This window comes from Triplophysa rosa, linkage group LG8 (genome assembly GCF_024868665.1).
Source record: "Triplophysa rosa linkage group LG8, Trosa_1v2, whole genome shotgun sequence".
NCBI lineage: Eukaryota > Metazoa > Chordata > Actinopteri > Cypriniformes > Nemacheilidae > Triplophysa > Triplophysa rosa.
The window spans coordinates 12,573,455-12,594,159 of record NC_079897.1 but is presented as its reverse complement, the minus strand read 5'-3'; the positions used below and the strand labels follow the sequence as shown (position 1 = coordinate 12,594,159).

General features: G+C 38.5%; 1 protein-coding gene across 7 annotated transcripts in view; it reads left to right on the top strand.

Annotated features, from left to right (window-relative positions):
* LOC130558149 (protein MTSS 1-like) overlaps positions 1-20,705 on the top strand; it is a 75,043-nt gene that overhangs the window by 36,657 nt on the left and 17,681 nt on the right. For 4 of the 7 annotated variants that reach the window (XM_057340412.1, XM_057340410.1, XM_057340416.1 and 1 more), the window contains exons 4-9: positions 11,079-11,163; positions 12,116-12,207; positions 12,406-12,480; positions 14,183-14,194; positions 17,986-18,143; positions 18,335-18,442. In XM_057340412.1, coding sequence (XP_057196395.1) covers positions 11,079-11,163; positions 12,116-12,207; positions 12,406-12,480; positions 14,183-14,194; positions 17,986-18,143; positions 18,335-18,442 — 530 coding nt within the window. The remainder of the gene's footprint in view (positions 1-11,078; positions 11,164-12,115; positions 12,208-12,405; positions 12,481-14,182; positions 14,195-17,985; positions 18,144-18,334; positions 18,443-20,705) is intronic. The other 3 variants (XM_057340411.1, XM_057340417.1, XM_057340415.1) reach the window with 1 other exon arrangement.

The following is a 20,705-nucleotide window of genomic DNA, read 5'->3' as shown; positions in this document are numbered from 1 at the left end:
AATTTTTTCGACATTATAGATTTTTTTTACTATAAAATTTTTTTTAGATTCTATAAACAGCATAATGCAGTGCAGAATTCAAAATACAAGTGAAACATCTGTAAATAAATTAGGGCTGTCAAACGATTAATCTTGATAAATCGCATCCAGAATAAAAGTTTGTGTTTACATAATATACGTCTGTGTACTGTGCATATTTATTTTGTATTTATAGACACATTCACATACATGTATGTATATATTAGTAAATATTTAGATGTTTATATTTACCAATAATTTGTAATTATGATAAAATGTTTATTAGTTTTATACGTTATATTTTTCTTAAATATATGCATGTATGTGTATGGTTTTATAAATACAAAATAAGCATAGTACACAAACAAATATTATGTAAACTAGACATCTGCCCGATTAACCGAAAATATCACGTGATTTATACACAACTTGTGAGTGAAGTACGGTAAAATGCTGCTGCATCCAAAAGCCAGAGGGCGCTCTTGTGCAGAAACTCCAAATGCGCACTGCAGAAGAAGACCATAACACACGTAGTTCTAGGAAATGCATAAGGTCATGTTTTTATCACTGTTCCTCAAGCCTCCTCAGGTATTTTCATGATAATAAAGTATATTTATAATGATCATGTTTGACGGGTGTTGCTTTTTTAAATGCACGTTATAAGCGACTCAAACTCACACTGCTTTTAGATCGAGCAGCATTTCCTACTGATCCCAGACAAGCTACGCAACAATAAAATAATCGATACCTTGCATTATCGCAGCCAGCTCGGTTTCAGCAGGATTTAGTGGTAAACGTGATTAATCGTGCACATGTCTAATGTAAACACAAACTTTTATTTTGGATGCGATTAATCACGATTAATCGTTTAACAGCCCTAAAAAAATTATGCAGAAAATTCCTTCATAATGTAATATATTGTGCTGATTTATTTTACATTGTATGGTTATTAGATAACATCAAGAGACACAAACAGATAAAATATCTGCTATTACTAAATAACAGGCACACAGAGAGAAAACAATTGTTATTAATATTTGTTTATCATAACATCAAAATGTGACTAGAGTAGGACAAGAAGCAGAGACACAGATGGGCGGGACTGCAATGCACCAGTCATACAGGCCAGTCATGTCAAGGCTATTTATAATGGCCGCCAATCTACACATCAGGCATTCTGGGAGGAGATGAAACATTTGGAGCGCAGTGCCGCAGCTGTGCTAAAAATACACTCAGAGGTCACAGGATCTGAATCACTCTAGAAAGCAGCTTTTAAATACCATTCCCACTGCGACCGGGGCTGAGCAGGATAAATAGGAAAGAAAACAACCCTCCGTGTCACGTTTTGGCTCTCCAGCGTTTTTTTAAGCAGTCTTTCATGTCAAAGAGAGAGGCGCATCATTACCCAGCCCTGTGCTAAGTGCAGACCCTAGCACGTCTTTGTAATTATCACCTTTTTACAGTCAAGTAGTAGCTAGTGGTCGACTATTATGTGGGTTTCCGATGGCCATACGTGTTTTGTATGTTTGGGCCAAACTCAGCAGCGATGAAGGGAATACAGGTGATGCCCATCTTCTCAGACACTAGTAATGATGGAGGACAGAGACGTCCTCCTGCCGCCATCGCGACCATGATGACCATATTCATGAGACACTAAAGAGGCTATTGAAAACGTATTTTTCTGTCAACTACAGCCACTAATGTCTTAGATTTTCCAGAGCAACAGGGGTCACATTTTTTCCTTATTTTCCTCTTTGTTTTGTTGTTGTTACTGACAGGAGGCTTCAGTACAGCCTCAGATATTGTTGATATATGAGATTTCTTGATGTGTTGTGGCCGAGCGGGAAATGAGGGCCCCTAAGAAACTGACAAGTGACTTATGTGAGGTCGTCCCTCAGTGAAGTCGATCCGCACTGAACCGCAAACAGACGGTTTTGTTACTAAAACTCTGAAACGTTGTCTGCAATACGTCAGCAGAAGACGTTCTGATTTGTGAGGGAATCTGATTTGTGTCATTTACAGCAGAGACAAGACACAAACTACCTCACATTGGGTCTTTTCATGGGTCTTATGTAAACACATGGCCTTCAACAGCACTTGTAATCTAATTTCAGGCTGATACGTGATTTTTAGCAGTTATGTCACAAGCTGTGTCTGGACTTGTTAGTTTTCCCTGGAGTTTCTTTGGAGCTGATTTCAGAGCTGTAACGCCTACATCTGTCCAAAGAAGGGGCTACCAACTAGAAATGTATCACAACTGTCATCTAATAAGCATCTGGTTGGTTTGTTAGGTCCATTTATCTACATTTTTATTGTGAATATTTTATGTGGAAGACTATAATTGGTGTATTAACACATCACTATAGCTGTAGACAGGTAACTTGAGTAAACTGTAAAATCCAAGACCCCTGAATTCATTTACATTTAGTCATTTAGCAGACGCTTTTATCCAAAGCGACTTACAAATGAGGTAAACAATAGAAGCAACTGGAACAACATAAGGACAACAAAAAGCATAAGTGCAGTAAAAAATGGTCTGATATAGCCTACCACAGTATACAAAGCAACGATTTTTTTTTTTAAGGATAGAAAGAGTAGAAAAGAAACAGAAGTCAGAACTAATCGGTCAGGTGTTGACGGAAGAGATGTGTTTTCAGCCGATTCTTCAGTCTTGTTTCATTGTACACTGTATATTCTTATAAAAAACATCTGATGATGGTCAGGTGAACCCCAAAACCAGTTGAAATTGTGAAACGCAAAAGAAGACATTTACATTTGGCAGATGCTTTTATCCAAAGCGACTTACATTGCATTATACTATACATTTGTTTCTAATTATGTGCAATCCCTGGGATCGAACACATGACCTTGGCGTTTTTAGCACCATGCTCTAACCACTGAGCCACAGGAAAGACATTTTGAGAAGTGTTTCTCAGTGATTCCATACAATGGAAGTCAATGGGGGCCAATTAGGGCTGGGCGATATGGCAAAAAAGTAAACTCGATAGTTTTTTTCTATATTGATCGATAACGATATTTATTTCGATATATATTTAATTAAAAAAACTGTATTTAAAAGAATCTATTTTAAATACAGTTTATTAACTAAAGTTAACCTTTAACCAGTTAAAATTCAATTAAATGAATTAGGGATGTGCACGAATATTCGAAAATTCGAATATTCGATCCGCAATAACTATTCGAATATTAAAGATGCTATTCGAATATTCCTATTTTTCATAAGAATAAAACTGCGTCACCACAAGGTTAAGTGACGTTACAGAAGACCTTAGAGTTGTCACGTATTATTTAAGCTTCTTCACTTCTTCTGTAATGATTTTTTAATGTACAGAAAATATAAAAATCATTTGTATGTGTTCCTAAATCTTTGTTCACTCAGATCGCAAGCTAGTTTAAATAGTTTAAGTTTACACACTGGATGCCCTGATCGCGTTTTATGCTCGGCTCACATCACCATATTAAAATGTTTCAAAACTGGTGAGCCACAGAATTCGTTAACATTACTTACATTAGGTATAAAAATATCAACGTAATATTAAATGATTAACAATAATTAATTTATTACCATTACTTGTTTGCAGCGGTTGTTCTTAGTAAATCCATATTCGTTCGTTAAAAATATATGAAGTAATGCTAATTTCAACCACTTGAAGCATGAAAATGTACGTTTTACTGCAACAAATGTTAATGAATTTGGCCTTAACATAAGACTGGCACATTTTTCAGTACCTAAAAGCAAGAATTTTCCTTCTAGAAGTTCAAATAGGGTCGTCGCCTTCAAGTTACAGCCTGTAAATAAATTTGCACGGATGCTTTTTTTGTTTGTTTTAAAACGCGCTGTAATTCCTTACCTTAGTTGAAATAAATAGGCTTATCTTATTTATTGATGCAAATCCAATGCAAAGCTAAACAAGACAGACACTGAAAACAATATTTTTATGTGCTGATCAGCAGAATATCTTCCTCAGGTGACGGTCACGTAATCAGGGAATCAAGCGTATGGCTCCATCTTTGTTGCGGGGTATTCTTTAGGATCTTAACAGTCGGCATGAGGTATCAAGCCCATTTACTTTATTTATTATCAACATTATAAACAATAAAGCCAGATATTCCAGATATAGATCTGGGTTTTGTTACCGGGAGTTAGAGAAGAGCAGCGCGTTTTCTCAGCTGTCGGCTAGTTAACCGTCGGCTTGTTGAACAGACTTTCACCAGAGTAAAATAGACCTATATGCTTGTTTTTCTTATCAAGAACATGTAAAACAAAATAAACAAGATAACCATATATCACAGACTGTCAATATACGTTGCGTTTTGTTTGTTTTGTTTTGTCCGTTTTTTTTTTGTATTATACCGTTCCGCGCAGGTTTAAATGCAGTTTTTATGTATTTTTCTATTTTTTCAACATAAAAAACGATATACAGGACATAATATTAATGCATTATGAATATTTAATGATAATTATAAGCTTAATGTGAAATTGTGACTAAATAAAAATGTAACAAATTACGTCATTATTAACTTAATTTAAATAAACCAATATTCGAATATTCGTTTTTTATGAGCTCAAATATTCGAATATGAAATTATTGAAAAATGCCCATCCCTAAAATGAATGCACTGTTGCAACACAGAGTATATTAGGCCATAAACAACATGTACCAGTTCATTCAGTCTCATTTTGACTCAATTGACTCGTTAAGTAAAGGGAGTGTTCATTCAGTACATTCAACCAATGAAAGGGCTCCGTTACCGAGTACATTCGAACGCTATTGGCTCAACACCTGCGCACATACATAACGCTGCAATAATGCCTTGCTCGAGTAGTGGGATTCATTCAATGTATTCAGTGATTGTGAAAAAAATAAGACACTTGATAAACCGCGTGATGACAACTCGAGGTTAGTTTCACCTTTGTTTCCGCTTCCAGTCATGTTTTCCTCCTCGTGTTGAGTTTTCTTTGCCAAGTGCAGTATGAAATGGACTTTGTACTTTGATGCGCATGATAAAAGCTGCAAGCTGACTGACTGTTGTTGCGTTTTTTCTGCGTTCTGTTAGACTGTAAGATTAATCCATATCGAGTCAAAATGCCAATAGCTTATCATCGTTTTTGAAATACATTCTATCGCGATTCGATATGATATCGTTTATCGGCACAGCCCTAGGGCCAATGTTGTTCGGTTACCAACGCTCTTCAAGACATCTTATTTTGTGTTCTGCTGAATAAAGAAAGTCAGACAGGTTTAAAATGACATGAGGGTGAGTAATGTAATAAAATAATTTTCATTTTTTGGTCGTTTGGATCTTTTTTTAACAAACCATCATCCATTAGAAAACCTTTGCTTTTGGTGAATGGAGTGGATTAAATACAATGATGCTTTCGTGCAACAGAATCCATGCGATTAAATGTGGAAAGCTTCATTTTTCTGTCTGGCTTTCAGCGACAGACCACCTCTAAGGAGGGGTCGGGGTGGAAATATTACTGTGACTGCATTGTCATTTGTCTCTGGGTAATATGAAAAGGAGGCTTGTGCTATCTCCGCATGTGCCCCTTTCTTGGCCTTTTCTGAGTCTCATTCGCCGTATACAAAAACGACAAATCATAACCAAAGCTATAACCAAAACGTCTCACTTTTTACAGAGACAGAGAGCTGATTTTTAAGGTTAAAATGGGGCTTTATGTAGTGGGTAGGATGAAATCCGGATGAATGAGTTTATTTAACTGGGAAATAAGCAGTGGACTGTTCTTGACAGCGTGGAGCATGCGCTGTTGCTTTAAGAGCATCAGGCTATGGGAATAGAGATGTGAATAGAGAACAAATGTGATTCATAAGTCTATTAAAGCCATGTTTTCTTACAGGGATCACTGGGCTCTTTTCAGATTTGTAGGAACTGTGAAGTGAATGTAAATAAATGAATGGTGTTGGGGCTTCATGTTACCACTCTTTATTCTGGTTTCAGACTCTACTAGTAAAGGAATGTTTCAGATTCAAAGCAAGTTAAGCTCTATTGGCATGTGTGTTGTTTCACTGACTGTATTACCACAGGTAATAGTTTTATCCTTCAGTTCGTTTAAACAAAACGCATATTTACATTAATACACATACAATGGAAGTCTATAGGCCAAGACATACACTGGGTTCCAAATTATTATGCAAATGATATCTTTCTCTGGTTTTCCTAATTTGTCGATGCAAATGACAGTCAGTATAATTTTCAAGTAATCAACAGTTAGGGTACATTTGGAATTTTATTGAACAAACCTCCCACTGACAACAGTATTTATTTAAAAAATGAAAAACTCAAAATGCACTGTTCCAAATTATTATGCACAACAGAGTTTGAAAACATTTCATAGGTTGTAAAAAACTGAAAATGGTCATTTGTTGAATTTGCAGCATTAGGAGGTCATATTTACTGAAATCAAAAGCTATTTCAATCAAAAACATCCTAACAGGGAAATTAACATAGGACCCCTTCTTTGATATCACCTTCACAATTCTTGCATCCATTGAACTTGTGAGTTTTTGGATAGTTTCTGATTGAATTTCTTTGCAGGATGTCAGAATAGCCTCCCAGAGCTGCTGTTTTGATGCTAACTGCCTCCCACCATCATAGATCTTTCGCTTGAGGATGCTCCAAAGGTTCTCAATAGGGTTGAGGTCAGGGGAGGATGGTGGCCACACCATGAGTTTCTCTCCTTTTATGCCCATAGCAGCCAATGACACAGAGGTATTCTTTGCAGCATGAGATGGTGCATTGTCATGCATGAAGATGATTTTGCTACGGAAGGCATGGTTCTTCTTTTTGTACCATGGAAGAAAGTGCTCAGTCAGAAACTCTACATACCTTGCAGAGTTCATTTTCACACCTTCAGGGACCCTAAAGGGGCCCACCAGCTGTCTCCCCATGATTCCAGCCCAAAACATGACTCCGCCACCTCCTTGCTGACGTCGCAGCGTTGTTGGGACATGGTGGCCATCCACCAACCATCCACTACTCCATCCATCTGGACCATCCAGGGTTGCACGGCACTCATCAGTAAACAAGACTGTTTGAAAATTAGTCTTCATGTATGTGTGGGCCCACTGCAACCGTTTCTGCTTGTGAGCATTGGTTAGGGGTGGCCGAATAGTAGGTTTATGCACAACTGCAAGCATCTGGAGGATCCTACACCTTGAGGTTTTTGGGACTCCCGAGGCACCAGCAGCTTCAAATACCTGTTTGCTGCTTTGCAATGGCATTTTTGCAGCTGCTCTCTTAATCCGATGAATTTGTCTGGAAGAAACCTTCCTCATTCTGCCTTTATCTGCACGAACCCTTCTGTGCTCTGAATCAGCCACAAATGTCTTCACTGTACGATGATCTCGCTTAAGTTTTCGTGAAATATCTAATGTTTTCATACCTTGTCCAAGACATTGCACTATTTGACGCTTTTCGGCAGCAGACAGATCCTTTTTCTTTCCCATATTGCTTGAAACCTGTGGCCTGCTTAATAATGTGGAACGTCCTTCTTAAGTAGTTTTCCTTTAATTGGGCTCACCTGGCAAACTACTTATCACAGGTGTCTGAGATTGATTTCAGTGATCCAAAGAGCACTGAGACACAATACCATCCATAAGTTTAATTGAACAATATAAAATTAAATGTTTACGACACTTAAATCCAATTTGCATAATAATTTGGAACGCAGTGTAAGTGGGATAAATGTTAAAGTAAACAATGTTTAAAAAGTATAGCCACACAACTATAATGGCTTTCTAACCTTGTCTGTGCAAAGCTAAATTCATTCTACTGTTCCATTTCAACCCAGGAACGTTCTCATAATGTGCAAGGTACGTTTCTGTGGGAATTGTCAGTTAAACGCTGTTTGACTGCAACACTCATAAAGATAAGAATGTAAAATAAAATGCACTTTTATGTTTAAAACAGAGATGGCGATAAAGAGGCAAAAGTTACTTTAATAAAATTGCAAGCTACTCATTTCTCCTTATGAAGGAGCAATGTGGAGATTTTAGTGGCATCTAGCGGTGAAGTTGCGAATTGCAACCAACGGCTCCCCCTCCCTTTCGAAGCACCATGGCAACTGACACAGGACAAACATGTCATCACGTTCTCGCTTCTTTACCGAAGGAGATAACATTTATGAAACGTGCTGTGTAGAGTAGTTTGTCCATTTAGGACTACTGTAGAAACAACATGGCGGATTCCATGTAAGGGGACCCGTGGTGTATGTAGATAGAAATAACTCATTCTAAGGTATTAAAAACATAACGCTTTATTATGTAAGGTCTTTACACACCTCTGAACACATAGTTATGTTATTATATTGCATTTCTGTTAATAGATCCTCCTAAAAATTACACACTGGACCTTTAACTTCAACTTGTATTGTAAGTGTATCACTGTAAATCAACAAGTCACAAGTCAAGTCAAAATTATTCTGTGTCTGTGGTTTATCGAGAGCATCTTCAGTTCCAATTTACTTATTTTGGACCTGGAATATTCTTTCATTATGTATAAAGAAGAGCAGTGCATTCTTTTTCTTCAATTTGGCCACTATTCAGGCTAATTCATGCACCGCAGTTGATTTATTCCTCGCTTGACGGTCCAAGTTAGATCATTTTATTGAAAACTCTGGCCTTTCGGAGCACATTTCTTCACCTGACCGCAATATTTCACGTTGCGGGTTTGTAATAAGGGGTTTGGTGTGACGGCCACAGAGGCTTGTGGTTAAAACCGGCTGATTTTGTTTACGAGATCACTGGACCCTTTCAAGATGTCTGAACTGTGTCTCTTACACACACAAACTCACACGCACCATTGAAGGAAGCACGTATTGTTTGGGGCCAAGAGCAGAGCGCAGGTCACCCCTGGGCAGGCTGAGGTGAAGTTAAAGCATAATTCCTACAGCATGCTCATAGATTTTGACGTTGGGGGATGGTGTCTAGGTCCAAATGAACCTCTCCATCTTTTTTTTGCTCCCTGACAAGCGAAAGCACAAAGGCAGTTTGTCATTTCTGAGCAAGATTAAAAGTCACTTCCAACAGGGCTGCTCATTTATTCTCTGGTGACTGGTGCTCTGGGCCGCTCAGAGCCAAGTGGCTCTCTATAGGGCCAGACAAAAGCAGCGCTTCACAATGCCCAATGCTTTTCTCGTGAGGGGCCCTTCTGGAGCACAACAACCTGGCATTGGCCTCCCCGTCTGGGGCATGGCTGGTCCGTCTCTCTCTCTCGCTCGATCTCTCTCTCTCTCTGGTCACCAGGTGACAGGAATCACTCGCACATCCTCATTACACCTGCTCGATCCTCATCCCCTGCTGTCAAAACCTCCGAGTGAGATTCCGCTCTTTTAAAGACCCTCCAAATTCAGGAAGTCACGAATGAAAGAAGCTCTGTGTTTCACAATAATCTCCTGTGGAATCATTGTAATCTCAGTACATTGGAAATTACTTGACACTGGTGAAAGTGGTTTAGAGAGCAGACGTTTTTTGCTTTGTGTGGTCACTCTTGGTGTGTGTGTGTTTAGAAGGACTCAAGGGATTTTGAGAAGGTTGTTAATGATGAGGACTTGTATTCAAGAGCTTCAGTATATGACCCCAGTAGCCGTAGGGCAGAACTGTCGATCAAACACTATTGTTGCAGTGGGAGGACAGGCAGGATATTGTGGATATTGATAGTTCCTTTTTACTTTATATAAATATATATATTTTTTATTGAATATTGATTTTATTGAAAAATAGCAGTGTCAACCTTCTATACTTCTATACTGGTTTGGCATAGCATGAAGATGAGTAAATGATGACAGTATTTTTGTGTTAAGTGAACCCTCCGTTCAATCTTAAAGCAACACTTTGTAGGTTTTTTTTACCTTAAAATAATGTCTCTAAAATTATTTCAGTGGTAGAACAGCTCTTAACTGGACGAATTCTACTGCCGCTGCTACCTAAGCAGCCTCATAGTGGCCACAACCACACTCTGTAAGCCCCACCCATCCCCTGCCTGCGGAAAAGTGCGATATGGTTTCCAAACATTACTGTATTCGCCGGTTTCATCAGCTTAGTAAATAAATTCCTGTGTATTGCGCTGCCCACGGGGAAGCTTATAACAGCGACATTATTTACGACACTGGTAATAGACAATTGCGCTTATCAACCACATGGGGGAGCCGTGAGCAAAAGTTCTAAAGTGTTCTAAAGTGTTGTTTTAAAGGGGTCCTATTTTGCCTATTTAAAGTCTCTATTATGTTTATGATGTGCTAAACAATAGGTGTTCATGTTTGGATTTTCAAAAAATGCTTTATATATTCACCTGTGTTTTACACCGTCATCTCGATTCTCAGAAAACAGGCTGTTGAGTTCCTAGTTCTATTAAGTTCCTCCTTCCGAAATGCTCTGATTGGTCAAGCTGAGCCAGTATTTTGTGATTGGTCTACAGCTTAGATTGTGTGTTTAGATGGCCCGCCCATTACTCTATCTGTGGGGATTCATATCTATTTCAGGGGGCAGGGTCGATGTAAATTTTTGGATTCATAATGTCACTAACCCAGGAAAACGTTTGTTGTAGTCCCAACGAGCGGTTGTCTCTGCCCATGTATTAGTCAATGAAACATGTGGACAAAGCCACAGGAGGGAGTCCCTGTCATAGGGACAATGTCTCCGTCTGTGTGCTTTAGGGTCACCCAGCTGCTCAGTATGGTCATTTTTGTCCACTCTCAAGAGACCCAGGTCCTTTTGGGGTGTCTGCTTTCAGGAGAATTTGTCAAGAACATTTAAAAAGAACTCTTAACAAAAGGCAAAGGCTTTTGTTGAAGGGATGAGGCCATGCACTGTGTTTATCACAGGGCTGTAACGGTGGCAATGAGGTGTTAAGCTTGTGGGTCACTCCTGTTACCTCAGTGTGACCCTTTTGTCAATGTTAGGGTCAGAATGTGAAGGATCTGCTCCCTCTGTCTCTCCCTAACATCTTTGTAAGCTTATGAGCTCTGCGACTCATTGTGTGGTGCTTTTCTGATATGTTGTTGTGTTTCTGTGTTTCAGGTGGCACCAGAGACATCGGCTCAGCGCTCACCAGGATGTGCATGAGACACAGAAGCATTGAAGCCAAACTACGGCACTTCTCAATGTAAATATCCACTAATATCTCAAGTTGCACAATACAGGCCAATGGAGCACGTTTTATGAATGACTTCTGTTGTGATCACTAGAAATGTACACACATATCCCATTTAAGTACGATTTAGTGAATATGAAGTTTTGTTCTAAAAGAAAAAACACAGAAGTAGTGCAACTATTTAGCAAAATCATCAGTGTATCTATAGGAGTATTTATGTAGAGATCCCATTAAATATTTACTTTTCATACATTACAGAGCCCAGACATTTGATGTTACACCCGCAGGCGGATTAATAGATCATCAAGTCAAGATGTATGATCTTCCATAATAAGGATTACCATAAACCAGCAGTCTTACTGGCATTTTGTGTTAGTTTTATTCGTAGGGAACAAGGATGGTTGTTATTGTGGTGGTAAAGTCGCAGGGAACCCCAGTTCAGCTCTCCCAGAATTCCATGTGGCATACAAAGTCCGAGCTCTAATTTGGGAGAAATTCTTTATGCGTCTCCATGGCTATGCTATAAATCAGACATTTGTGGTCAGGCTGTTAGATTCCTGACAACGGCCCCAAAAACAGGGATTGCTGGAGTTTTCAAGTTCCTCCCCTACCTTCCAGCTCCCAGCATGCCATGAGAAATAGTGACAAGTTGCCAATGATTAACCCGAGCATACAGTAGGCAAACAAATAAAGATTGCTGGAAAGCGGCATTCTCATCTCAGGACTAAGGCTTTTGTGGTGGTCTTAAATAAATAAAAAGATTAGGTGAAAATGTAACAGACTTGTACAACTTTTGAAATTAATAAAACACATTTATCGACCACAACTAAAATACACTTTTAAATGAGATTTTATAATACTCCTAAGCAAACGTCAGATTTTTAATGTTGCTTTTATGTAGTTATGGGACTATGACATAAATGTGCATTTCTGTTCCACCAATTTCTTCCTTATTGTTTTGCAGGGCATTTATTGAATGTCTGATAAACCCACTCCAGGAGCAGATGGAGGAATGGAAGCGAGGGGCAAACACGCTGGATAAAGATCATGCTAAAGGTAAGCGAATCATTCACACCAACTGTATCTTACTTATAACGCATCTCTTTCTCTATGAAATAATTTGTTTCCAGTAGGATCAGTCAAACCAGTGCAAAAGTGTTATATAACCGATACAGCTGTGTTTCTAACAGATGTGCATCTCATTGGGGTTTTCCCCCTACATATAAGGTCACCGTTGTATCTTTATCTTCACAGAATACAAGCGAGCTCGACAGGAGATCAAGAAGAAATCTTCAGATACCCTCAAACTCCAGAAGAAAGCAAAGAAAGGTAAGCATATCTCTAATGACATCACTTCCTGTGGGATAACCTTATCTGGACACTGCACGCGGAACGTTACGGAATGCGTCCAGTTAAACCCGCCAGATAGTTCTTATCTGTCATAAGTTCACAGAAATATGTGGTGATTGGAAACCCTACAGCATCTTTCTGCAAATGACACTAGCAAAAAAAAGACTTTATTAGTAGCCCAAATATATATTAAACAGAGTGGGGATTACACAAATGATTAGAAACAGCCTATGATTTACTGACTTGTATTGTAGTATTACGCTGTACCTGCCTGCTATGACGAAATGATGATGTAATCTCTTTTTCAGTTCTCAGTTGATAACATTCTGCATGCTGTGTACAAAAAATATCATTCTAATTAGAGTAATTTAATTAAATTTAAAACACTACCATAATCTACAATGTAGGTATTTTAGATATTTAAATGTCATGATTTTTTTTCTTATTACAAATGAGATAATAACACTGTGCAAAAAAATCGTTAATGGGAAACTCCACCCAAAAATGAAAATTCTGTCATCAATTACTTGTTCCAAATCTGAATAAATGTCTTTGTTCTGCTGAACACGTAGAAAAATATTTGTAAGAATGTCAGTAACCAAACAGATCCCATACCCCATTGACTCCCATAGTATTTATTTTCTCTACTATGGCAGTAAATAGGGGATGAGATTCTTCCAAATATCTTCCTTTGTGTTCAGCAGAACAAAGACATTTATACAGGTTTGGAACAAACTGAAGGTGAGTAAATGATGATGGAATTTTCATTTTTGGGTGACCAATCCCTTTAACGATCCTAATAATAGCTTAAATATATCTTGGTAATGCATATTTCTGTAACAATTTTGCTCCAATGAAAAATGTGCATTAAATGATGCCTTTATTTTCTTTAAAGTTTGGGGTAAATTAAAACCGCATTTGTTGTCTGATGATTGGTCATGTGGTCTTGAGAAAGAATGTTGTATCATTTGGTTACAGGGTACAGGCCTTCTAGTTTCTTAGTTTATATTGTTACCTGTACAAACATTTTTCAGGTGTACCGCAAAAATAACAGACGTTTCTGTAATCGTATACAGTAATTTCAGTGTCGTTGAAAGACGCGCACTCTCAGTTGTTTTGCTCTCGGTTTGTGGAAACGCATTTCTGAAATCGCGTCCTCCAATTAGAGAAAGGTGCTTTCTCACGTAACACATAATTAACGCAACCCCACGTCATACAGAAATCCAGTTTTTCCAGACTACAATGCGCTCTGTGTACGCAACAAAGCGTTCGTCTCAAACCTCACCCCGAACAGGAAGGCGCTCTCGACTCTGGGCTCAGGGGCATATGAGAAACAGACTGTTTTTCTGGGACATCACGGTACATTTTCAACTTCCAACCTGTGACAAAACCTCTCAGTGTCTTTTAGAATGAATGCTGGGTCACATCAAAGACAGTAATATGACTCTGTACCAGCGTACAGTATGTGACATGAAACGGATCAGTGTTAGAATTTCACAGGAGTTCTCTATTGTCTCAGGTCACATTCTTCATGCTCTTTAGCTCAGTTTGTTCATAAAAAGGCGGGTAGAATTTCTGTAAGGCCATGTGATTATAGTCACGAGACTGACAAAAACATTTCCTTTGTGCACCTATACCCCTTTTTCTTTTCTATGCCATCTTTTGCACCTGTTGTAAGCAGCTGATGCTCTGGGTAAGTGTGTGTGTGTGTTCTCATTGACCTGTGTGTGTGTGTGTGTGTCCGAAGACCCAGCTCGTATGCCAATGTCTCATTTTGCCCCTTATGCTCACTGACTGGTCAGTTTCCACATTCCCCCTGTGTGTATGGTCCAGTTTTACCCCTTCGCCCTAAAAGGCAGAGTTCTGTTTTCCTGTTCCTTAGCTTTACCGAACCACAAAAACAGCCATTTCGAAGAAGACAAAGTGACGATTTTCCACTCCATACCCCAGAGGAGCCCAATTACCAGAGCTCTGTGTGTGTTTACACTAATGAATATGGATGTAGTGCAGTTTCCTCTAATTGGTGACCGCTGTGTAATGAAAAGGCCACTTTCGGGGGTAAATACGTTGTTAGTAAACTACATTTTTAATCTCTGCTGAGGGTTTTCAGAGGGTTTCCTTTAACTTCTGTGTCGTCCTGTCGGAGAGCAAGATGGGTGTTGTGCACGATGCGTGAATATGTTCAGGGGTCAAATGTCAGTTTAGCACAAAGCTGTCTTTCTCTCAAGTCATGATTTGTTCATGCCAGATTCTCTGTTTGACTGAAAGAACTTGAAAGTCTTGTTAAATGCTGTGAATGTGTTTGTATGACCTGGGGTCAGGTTGACGGAGGACTGCGATTGTGGGACACGTGCACATTCATCTTGAGAATGTCTACGGCTGATCCTCAGAATTGGAGTTTTGTGGGTTTTAGTCCGTATGTATTATAGCTTTGAAGTCATCTGTATGTTAAATGGGTAACACTTTACAATGTTGTATTTGTTAACATGAGTTAATGCATTTGCTAACATGAACTAACACAGAACAATCATTGTACAGCATTTATTCATCTTAGTTCATATTAAGTTCAGCATTTACTAATGCATTTTTTAAATGAAAAGCTGTAAGTAGCTGTTTACATGTACGCATTTGGCAGACGCTTTTATCCAAAGCGACTTACATTGCATTATCCTATACATTTGTTTCTAAGTATGTGCAATCCCCTGGAATCGAACCCACGACCTTGGCGTTGTCAGCGCCATGCTCTAACCACTGAGCTACAGGAAAACTAAATGTTTACAATGTTTACATTGTTAATGCACAGTGAACTAAAGTGAACGATTGTATTGACATTAACTAACATTATCAAAGATTAATAAATGTTGAAAAACTATATTGCTCATTGTCAGTTCATGTTAGCTATTGTATTTACTACTGTTAACATTTTACGTATTGAACTCCTATAAAAAGAAATGCACTTTTAGCAGATCTGAAGTATTTAGTTTCCTGGAAAAGTGGACCAATAGAATGCATCAGTTCTAGAAAGATTCCCATGTAATTGGGTATAAAGCATCATGTTGCTCCAAACATTAGAAAAAAAGATTAAGTATCTAAAAGAAATTAATTAATCTCTGTAATGTCAAGTTTGTTTCTATTCTGTCATTGCGCTAAATTAGGAATCAGAATCAGCAGACAAGACTATAGTGGAAATCCAATCTGTGTTGTCTGACCCACATTTGAAAAGCCATGTAAACACAGTCTGCTTCCACTGAAATGCCAAACAAGTGCATGAACAGCAGAAATACTGACAGCACGGCGACGTCACATTCTCAGAGAGAGAGAGAGAGATGTCTAGTGATCCATCATGACTCCTGTGTAATGTTTTTTTTCAGTCGAACCTCATATAGAGTTATAATTACCCTGGTTAACCCCTCCCTGCCCTCTCTTTCATCTCACCACCTCCTCAGTCTTGTTTGTTTCAGACTCGTGTCCAGTGCTTTCCATACGTCTCCATGTAAGCAAATGTACACTGGCGGGTAATTGCTGGTCTTGTATTGGGCCTGTTGTCTCTTCTGTGTGCATGTGCTGTTGTTTTCAGGACAGACGCTTTGTTTTAGCTTGGCTCTGGTCCGCACATGCATGTGGATCTAGCATCTCTTGCATCTGGATCTAAACCTGATTAGATGTTCTCAGCACATGCACGGGGATGTGCCGATCTGTGTCTCTGTGACATAAACAGTACGTCTGAGGTGGTTGTTTTAGGACATTATGTGCGTAGTGCCATGTTTTCTTGTCTTGTGTTTTACCCGGTAGGAAACTTTATTCCGTCTTGCTTTATTACTAGTGTTTTGTTTGTCAAGGCTAGTATGACTATAAGTGTTCCTCATGCTTGGGATTAAACTCTTAACCACAAGTATTTAATATGTGCCCGATATTTGTTCTACAGACGTGATTTATACAACAATTGTTGTTGCAAGGTGTGCTGTTAATAAACCATTAGACGTAATCTCAACTGACTAGTGAAAAACTGAATATCATAGGGTCGGTCCTTTATAAATGACCACCTAAAACTCCTGGGCAATGCCATAGCAACCACCCAGCGATGGCATACTAACGCCCTGGCGAGCGGCCACAACGCCCCTGGCATTGTGGCAAGTTTTGCATGGGTGGCCACAACTCACAAATCTAGTTTTGCTTGTCGTCTCTGCTTTAGGGTGTTAAAGTATTGCAAAATGTAGAGGAAATGACTTGTTTACGGTTTTGTAGGTGAACAGTTATCTCCAGACAAAATACAGTTTTAAGAAATCCAAAATGTAGATACAAAGAGGTTCCTACTGCTCTGATTTATAGGCGGTGGAAAACCAAAATGTGCTCACCGGAATCACTTTAATTGCACATTAAGGATTACTTAGGGTTATTATGTACAAATGGATTATACATTTCTTTAAATGTCAGTTTTAGCTTCCAGCCCCGTCATTCTCAACGTTCAGGAACTGTAGTCATAAAGCCAAACCGAGCATAAATCAACATGTGCTACACTGTAAAAAAAAAAACGTAGTTTTACAGAATTTTTCTTTTACTTTTTACAGATTTTCCAAGTAAAATGTAAAAACCCTGAGAATTTTTCTGTTGTTTTACAGATTTTTATGTATTTTTGAAATACGGTCAAAAAAACGTAAAATTACAGAAAAAAAGCAAATTTACAAGAAAACGTGAAACACGTAGTTTTACAGGGGAAAAAAACGCTTATTTCCAGCGCCCCAGCTGCCAGAAAATTCAAAAACGGTCAAAAACTGTACAATTACAGAAAAAGACAGCACATTTACAAGAAAATCGGGGAAAACAATTGATTATATATTTTTTTTTAATAAATATTATTTTACAGTATATATCTGTCGCTCGAGCTGACAGAAAATTTCTGTGTTTTTACAGTTTTTTTTACAGTGTATCTACAAATAAATAGCATCTCTTTCAAGTGGATCACTCAGGAAGTCAAGTTGTTTTCATATCGTCTTCAATTGACCAGAACATCTATTCTTATGAGTCCTTATTACCTGTAGCTCAGAAAACTAACCTAAAATACGATGGGTGAACTCAAGCTGGACTTTATCCAGGTCCTCCGCTTAAAATACTCTTATCTTAGATCCTGATGGGGGGGTGTTGAAGGTCATTGGGTGCTGTGGGTCCAGGACAGCTGACACTCCCAGGTCGTGTCCTCAGGACGCACCGGGCACATGGGCTGCTGCCAACGTGTCTGCCGGCTTCGCACGCTGGGTGGAGCTTTATTGAAGAATTTTGGACTGTGAGAAGAGACAGGACACATTTGGCATATAGACACGGATATGCACAATACTGCTCTGTAAATTCTGCAAAATTATATTTCAGTGATGTACAAAACACTTGCTAGGCTAGTTGTTGAGATCAGAGTTGAAACGGGGTGATAGGGCCGAAATACTCTGACATAATCCAGACATGTTTGGTAATTTGTTCTGCCCTTTGTCGCAGGGAGAGGAGATATTCAGCCACAGCTGGACAGCGCCATGCAGGACGTGAGTGATAAATACATCTTGCTGGAGGAGACGGAGAAGCAGGCGGTCAGGAAGGCGCTGATCGAGGAGAGGGGGCGATTCTGTGCCTTCGTATCTATGCTTAAACCTGTGGTGGTGAGCGGCTTTTTTCTTCTACAACATTACTGACATGGGGAAAATGAAAGTCTTCTTTGAAGCTGTTTTCATGCCTGAAATTTATTTTGTGATAAGCAAGTTTGGCATTTCTTTGTTTAGTTAACATGATTAAATTACAAATGACAACTGCTTACATTATGAAATACGTTTTATATCTTGTCATCGGTCAGGATGAAGAAATGTCTATGCTGGGAGAGATCATTCACCTGCAGACCATTGCTGATGACCTAAAGGCTTTGACCATGGACCCCCACAAACTGCCACCTGCCAGTGAGCAGGTCTGTGGACGTTTGGCCCAACTCTGAGCCAAACAGATGAAGCATTTTATCATAATTAAACATGTTATCTACAGAGCTGAAGTATGCGTTGAAATAACTCAAATGAAAAACATTTTAATGACCCTGTTAGTGGTTAATGTGATAGTTCACCCAAAAAATAAAAATTCTGTCATCATTTACTCACCCTCTTGTCATTTCAAACCTGCATAACTATCTTTCTTCCACAGAACACAAAAGATGATATTTTGAAGAATGTTGTTGACTGGCACCAATTCACTTGCATTGGTTTTGTGTCAATACAATAGAAGTGAATGGGTGCCGGCGCTGTTCGGTTACCACCTTTTTTTTAATATCTTCTTTTGCTTTCTGAGGAAGAAAGAAAGTCATAAAGGTTTGAAATGACAAGAGGGTAGTGTTGTTTTTGGGGGCCTGTTTTAATTTTAGTTTTAGTCTAGTCTTTGTGTCAAGATGTCATTTTAGTTTTTATTAGTTTTAGTCACGTTCATACTCTTTTTAGTCTAGTCAAGTTTCAGTCGACTAAAAGTCTGAGCATTTTAGTCATATTTTAGTCAGAATTATCCATGACTATTTTCGTCTAGTTTTAGTCGAAGAAAACTGATGACATTTTAGTCGACGAAAGCTGATGACATTTACTCTAGTTTTAGTCAATGGAAATTGTATTTTAGTCTCTTTTTAGTAATGCAATTCTATTTAACCCAGTCAATATAGTATAAGTACCTAGTAGTATAGACGAAAGCAAAATTTTCTTTTAGCCAAACCCATTTCAAACAAGGTTATCTTATTATATTATTGTTACCTTATAGACTCAAGAATACATCCATTCCAGACACGGAAGACGCTCTGATTTGAATTTACGGCCATCGGTCCCTTTCTCTGTGTCAGACTTAACTTTGTTGTCATTTACGCTAACTCACCGCAGCTGCATCTTCTAAATAATGCCGCGAGTGGGGCTTGAGGAAGTGACGTCGCCTGCGTCTGCGCAGTGCGACCTGATGCAGCCCCTGAAGTGAGACACAGGAAACAGAAAAACTGCAAAATAATAATAATAACGCGACTAAACGAGACGAAATAACGTTATAATATTTCGTCTCGTCTCGGTCAACGAAAATGAAGAGACATTTTAGCATAGTTTTTATTTTGTAAACCACATTTAGTCTCGTTTTTATTCGTCAACAAAATTGCATTATACATTTAATTATAGTCATCGTCACATGACCAGCATTTACGTTGTGTCTCGTCTCGTTTTCGTCACGTGATAAAGGTTCGTTGACGACGATATTTAGTCATAATTTTTGTTGACGAAAGCAACACTACAATAGGGTGAGTAAATGATGACAGAATTTTCATTTTTGGGTGAACTAGCTCTTTAAGACAAGGAGCAGGTCACGAGTCATCAGCTTTGCGGCCTTGGGCAGGGCACATAACCCCTGGTTATCCCTGCAGGATTTCCCCGTCATCATTTACTGACGACTTTGCATAAAAATCACAAAAAATAAGTCACATCAAGCCTAGTCAGGGGATTATAAATAGACCGCTTTAGTTTCAGGAATCTGGTAGTAGATTCAAAAATATACATACTGTTTATAGTGCAGGGTTGCCAGGTCTGCGTAACTAAACTAGCCTACTAAAATACTACTAAAAAACATGTCACCCCAAAATATATATACTGTATATTACAATCGCTGCTTTGCATTATACACAGAATTTCTTGAAATTGATAATCACAGTTTAGTAGTCATCATAAACACAGTGTTTTCATACATAACTTACCATAAGAATGACAGCCGATGAACAAAATCCTTGCTAACACTTCATTTGAATGTTCCCTTGTTAGACATGTTACACAATTACATGTAACTAATCGTAAACCACACCCAAAACCTAACCCTATAGTAAGTACATGTATTTAATTATTATAACTCAGTACTTAAATATATAATTATATTGTATGTATTTAATGTATAATGAGACATTTCTTTAACTCACTGAATAAATAACTGTTTAAAGGTACCCAAGTTCTGCAGGAACACCATGGACTTGGCAACCCTAGTTCAGTGAAACATTCCAGTTATTTCAGATCAACCATTAGACAACTGTTTATTGTATTTGGCTTATATTCTGCGATGTTGTACTAATGCTGTCTTCTTTAGCATGGTTGAATACACTTCATTGCCACCAAACATCTCATGTGTCAGAAAGAAAGGTGATTTCATGAGCGGTCTGCTCCTTGTATTATAGTTGG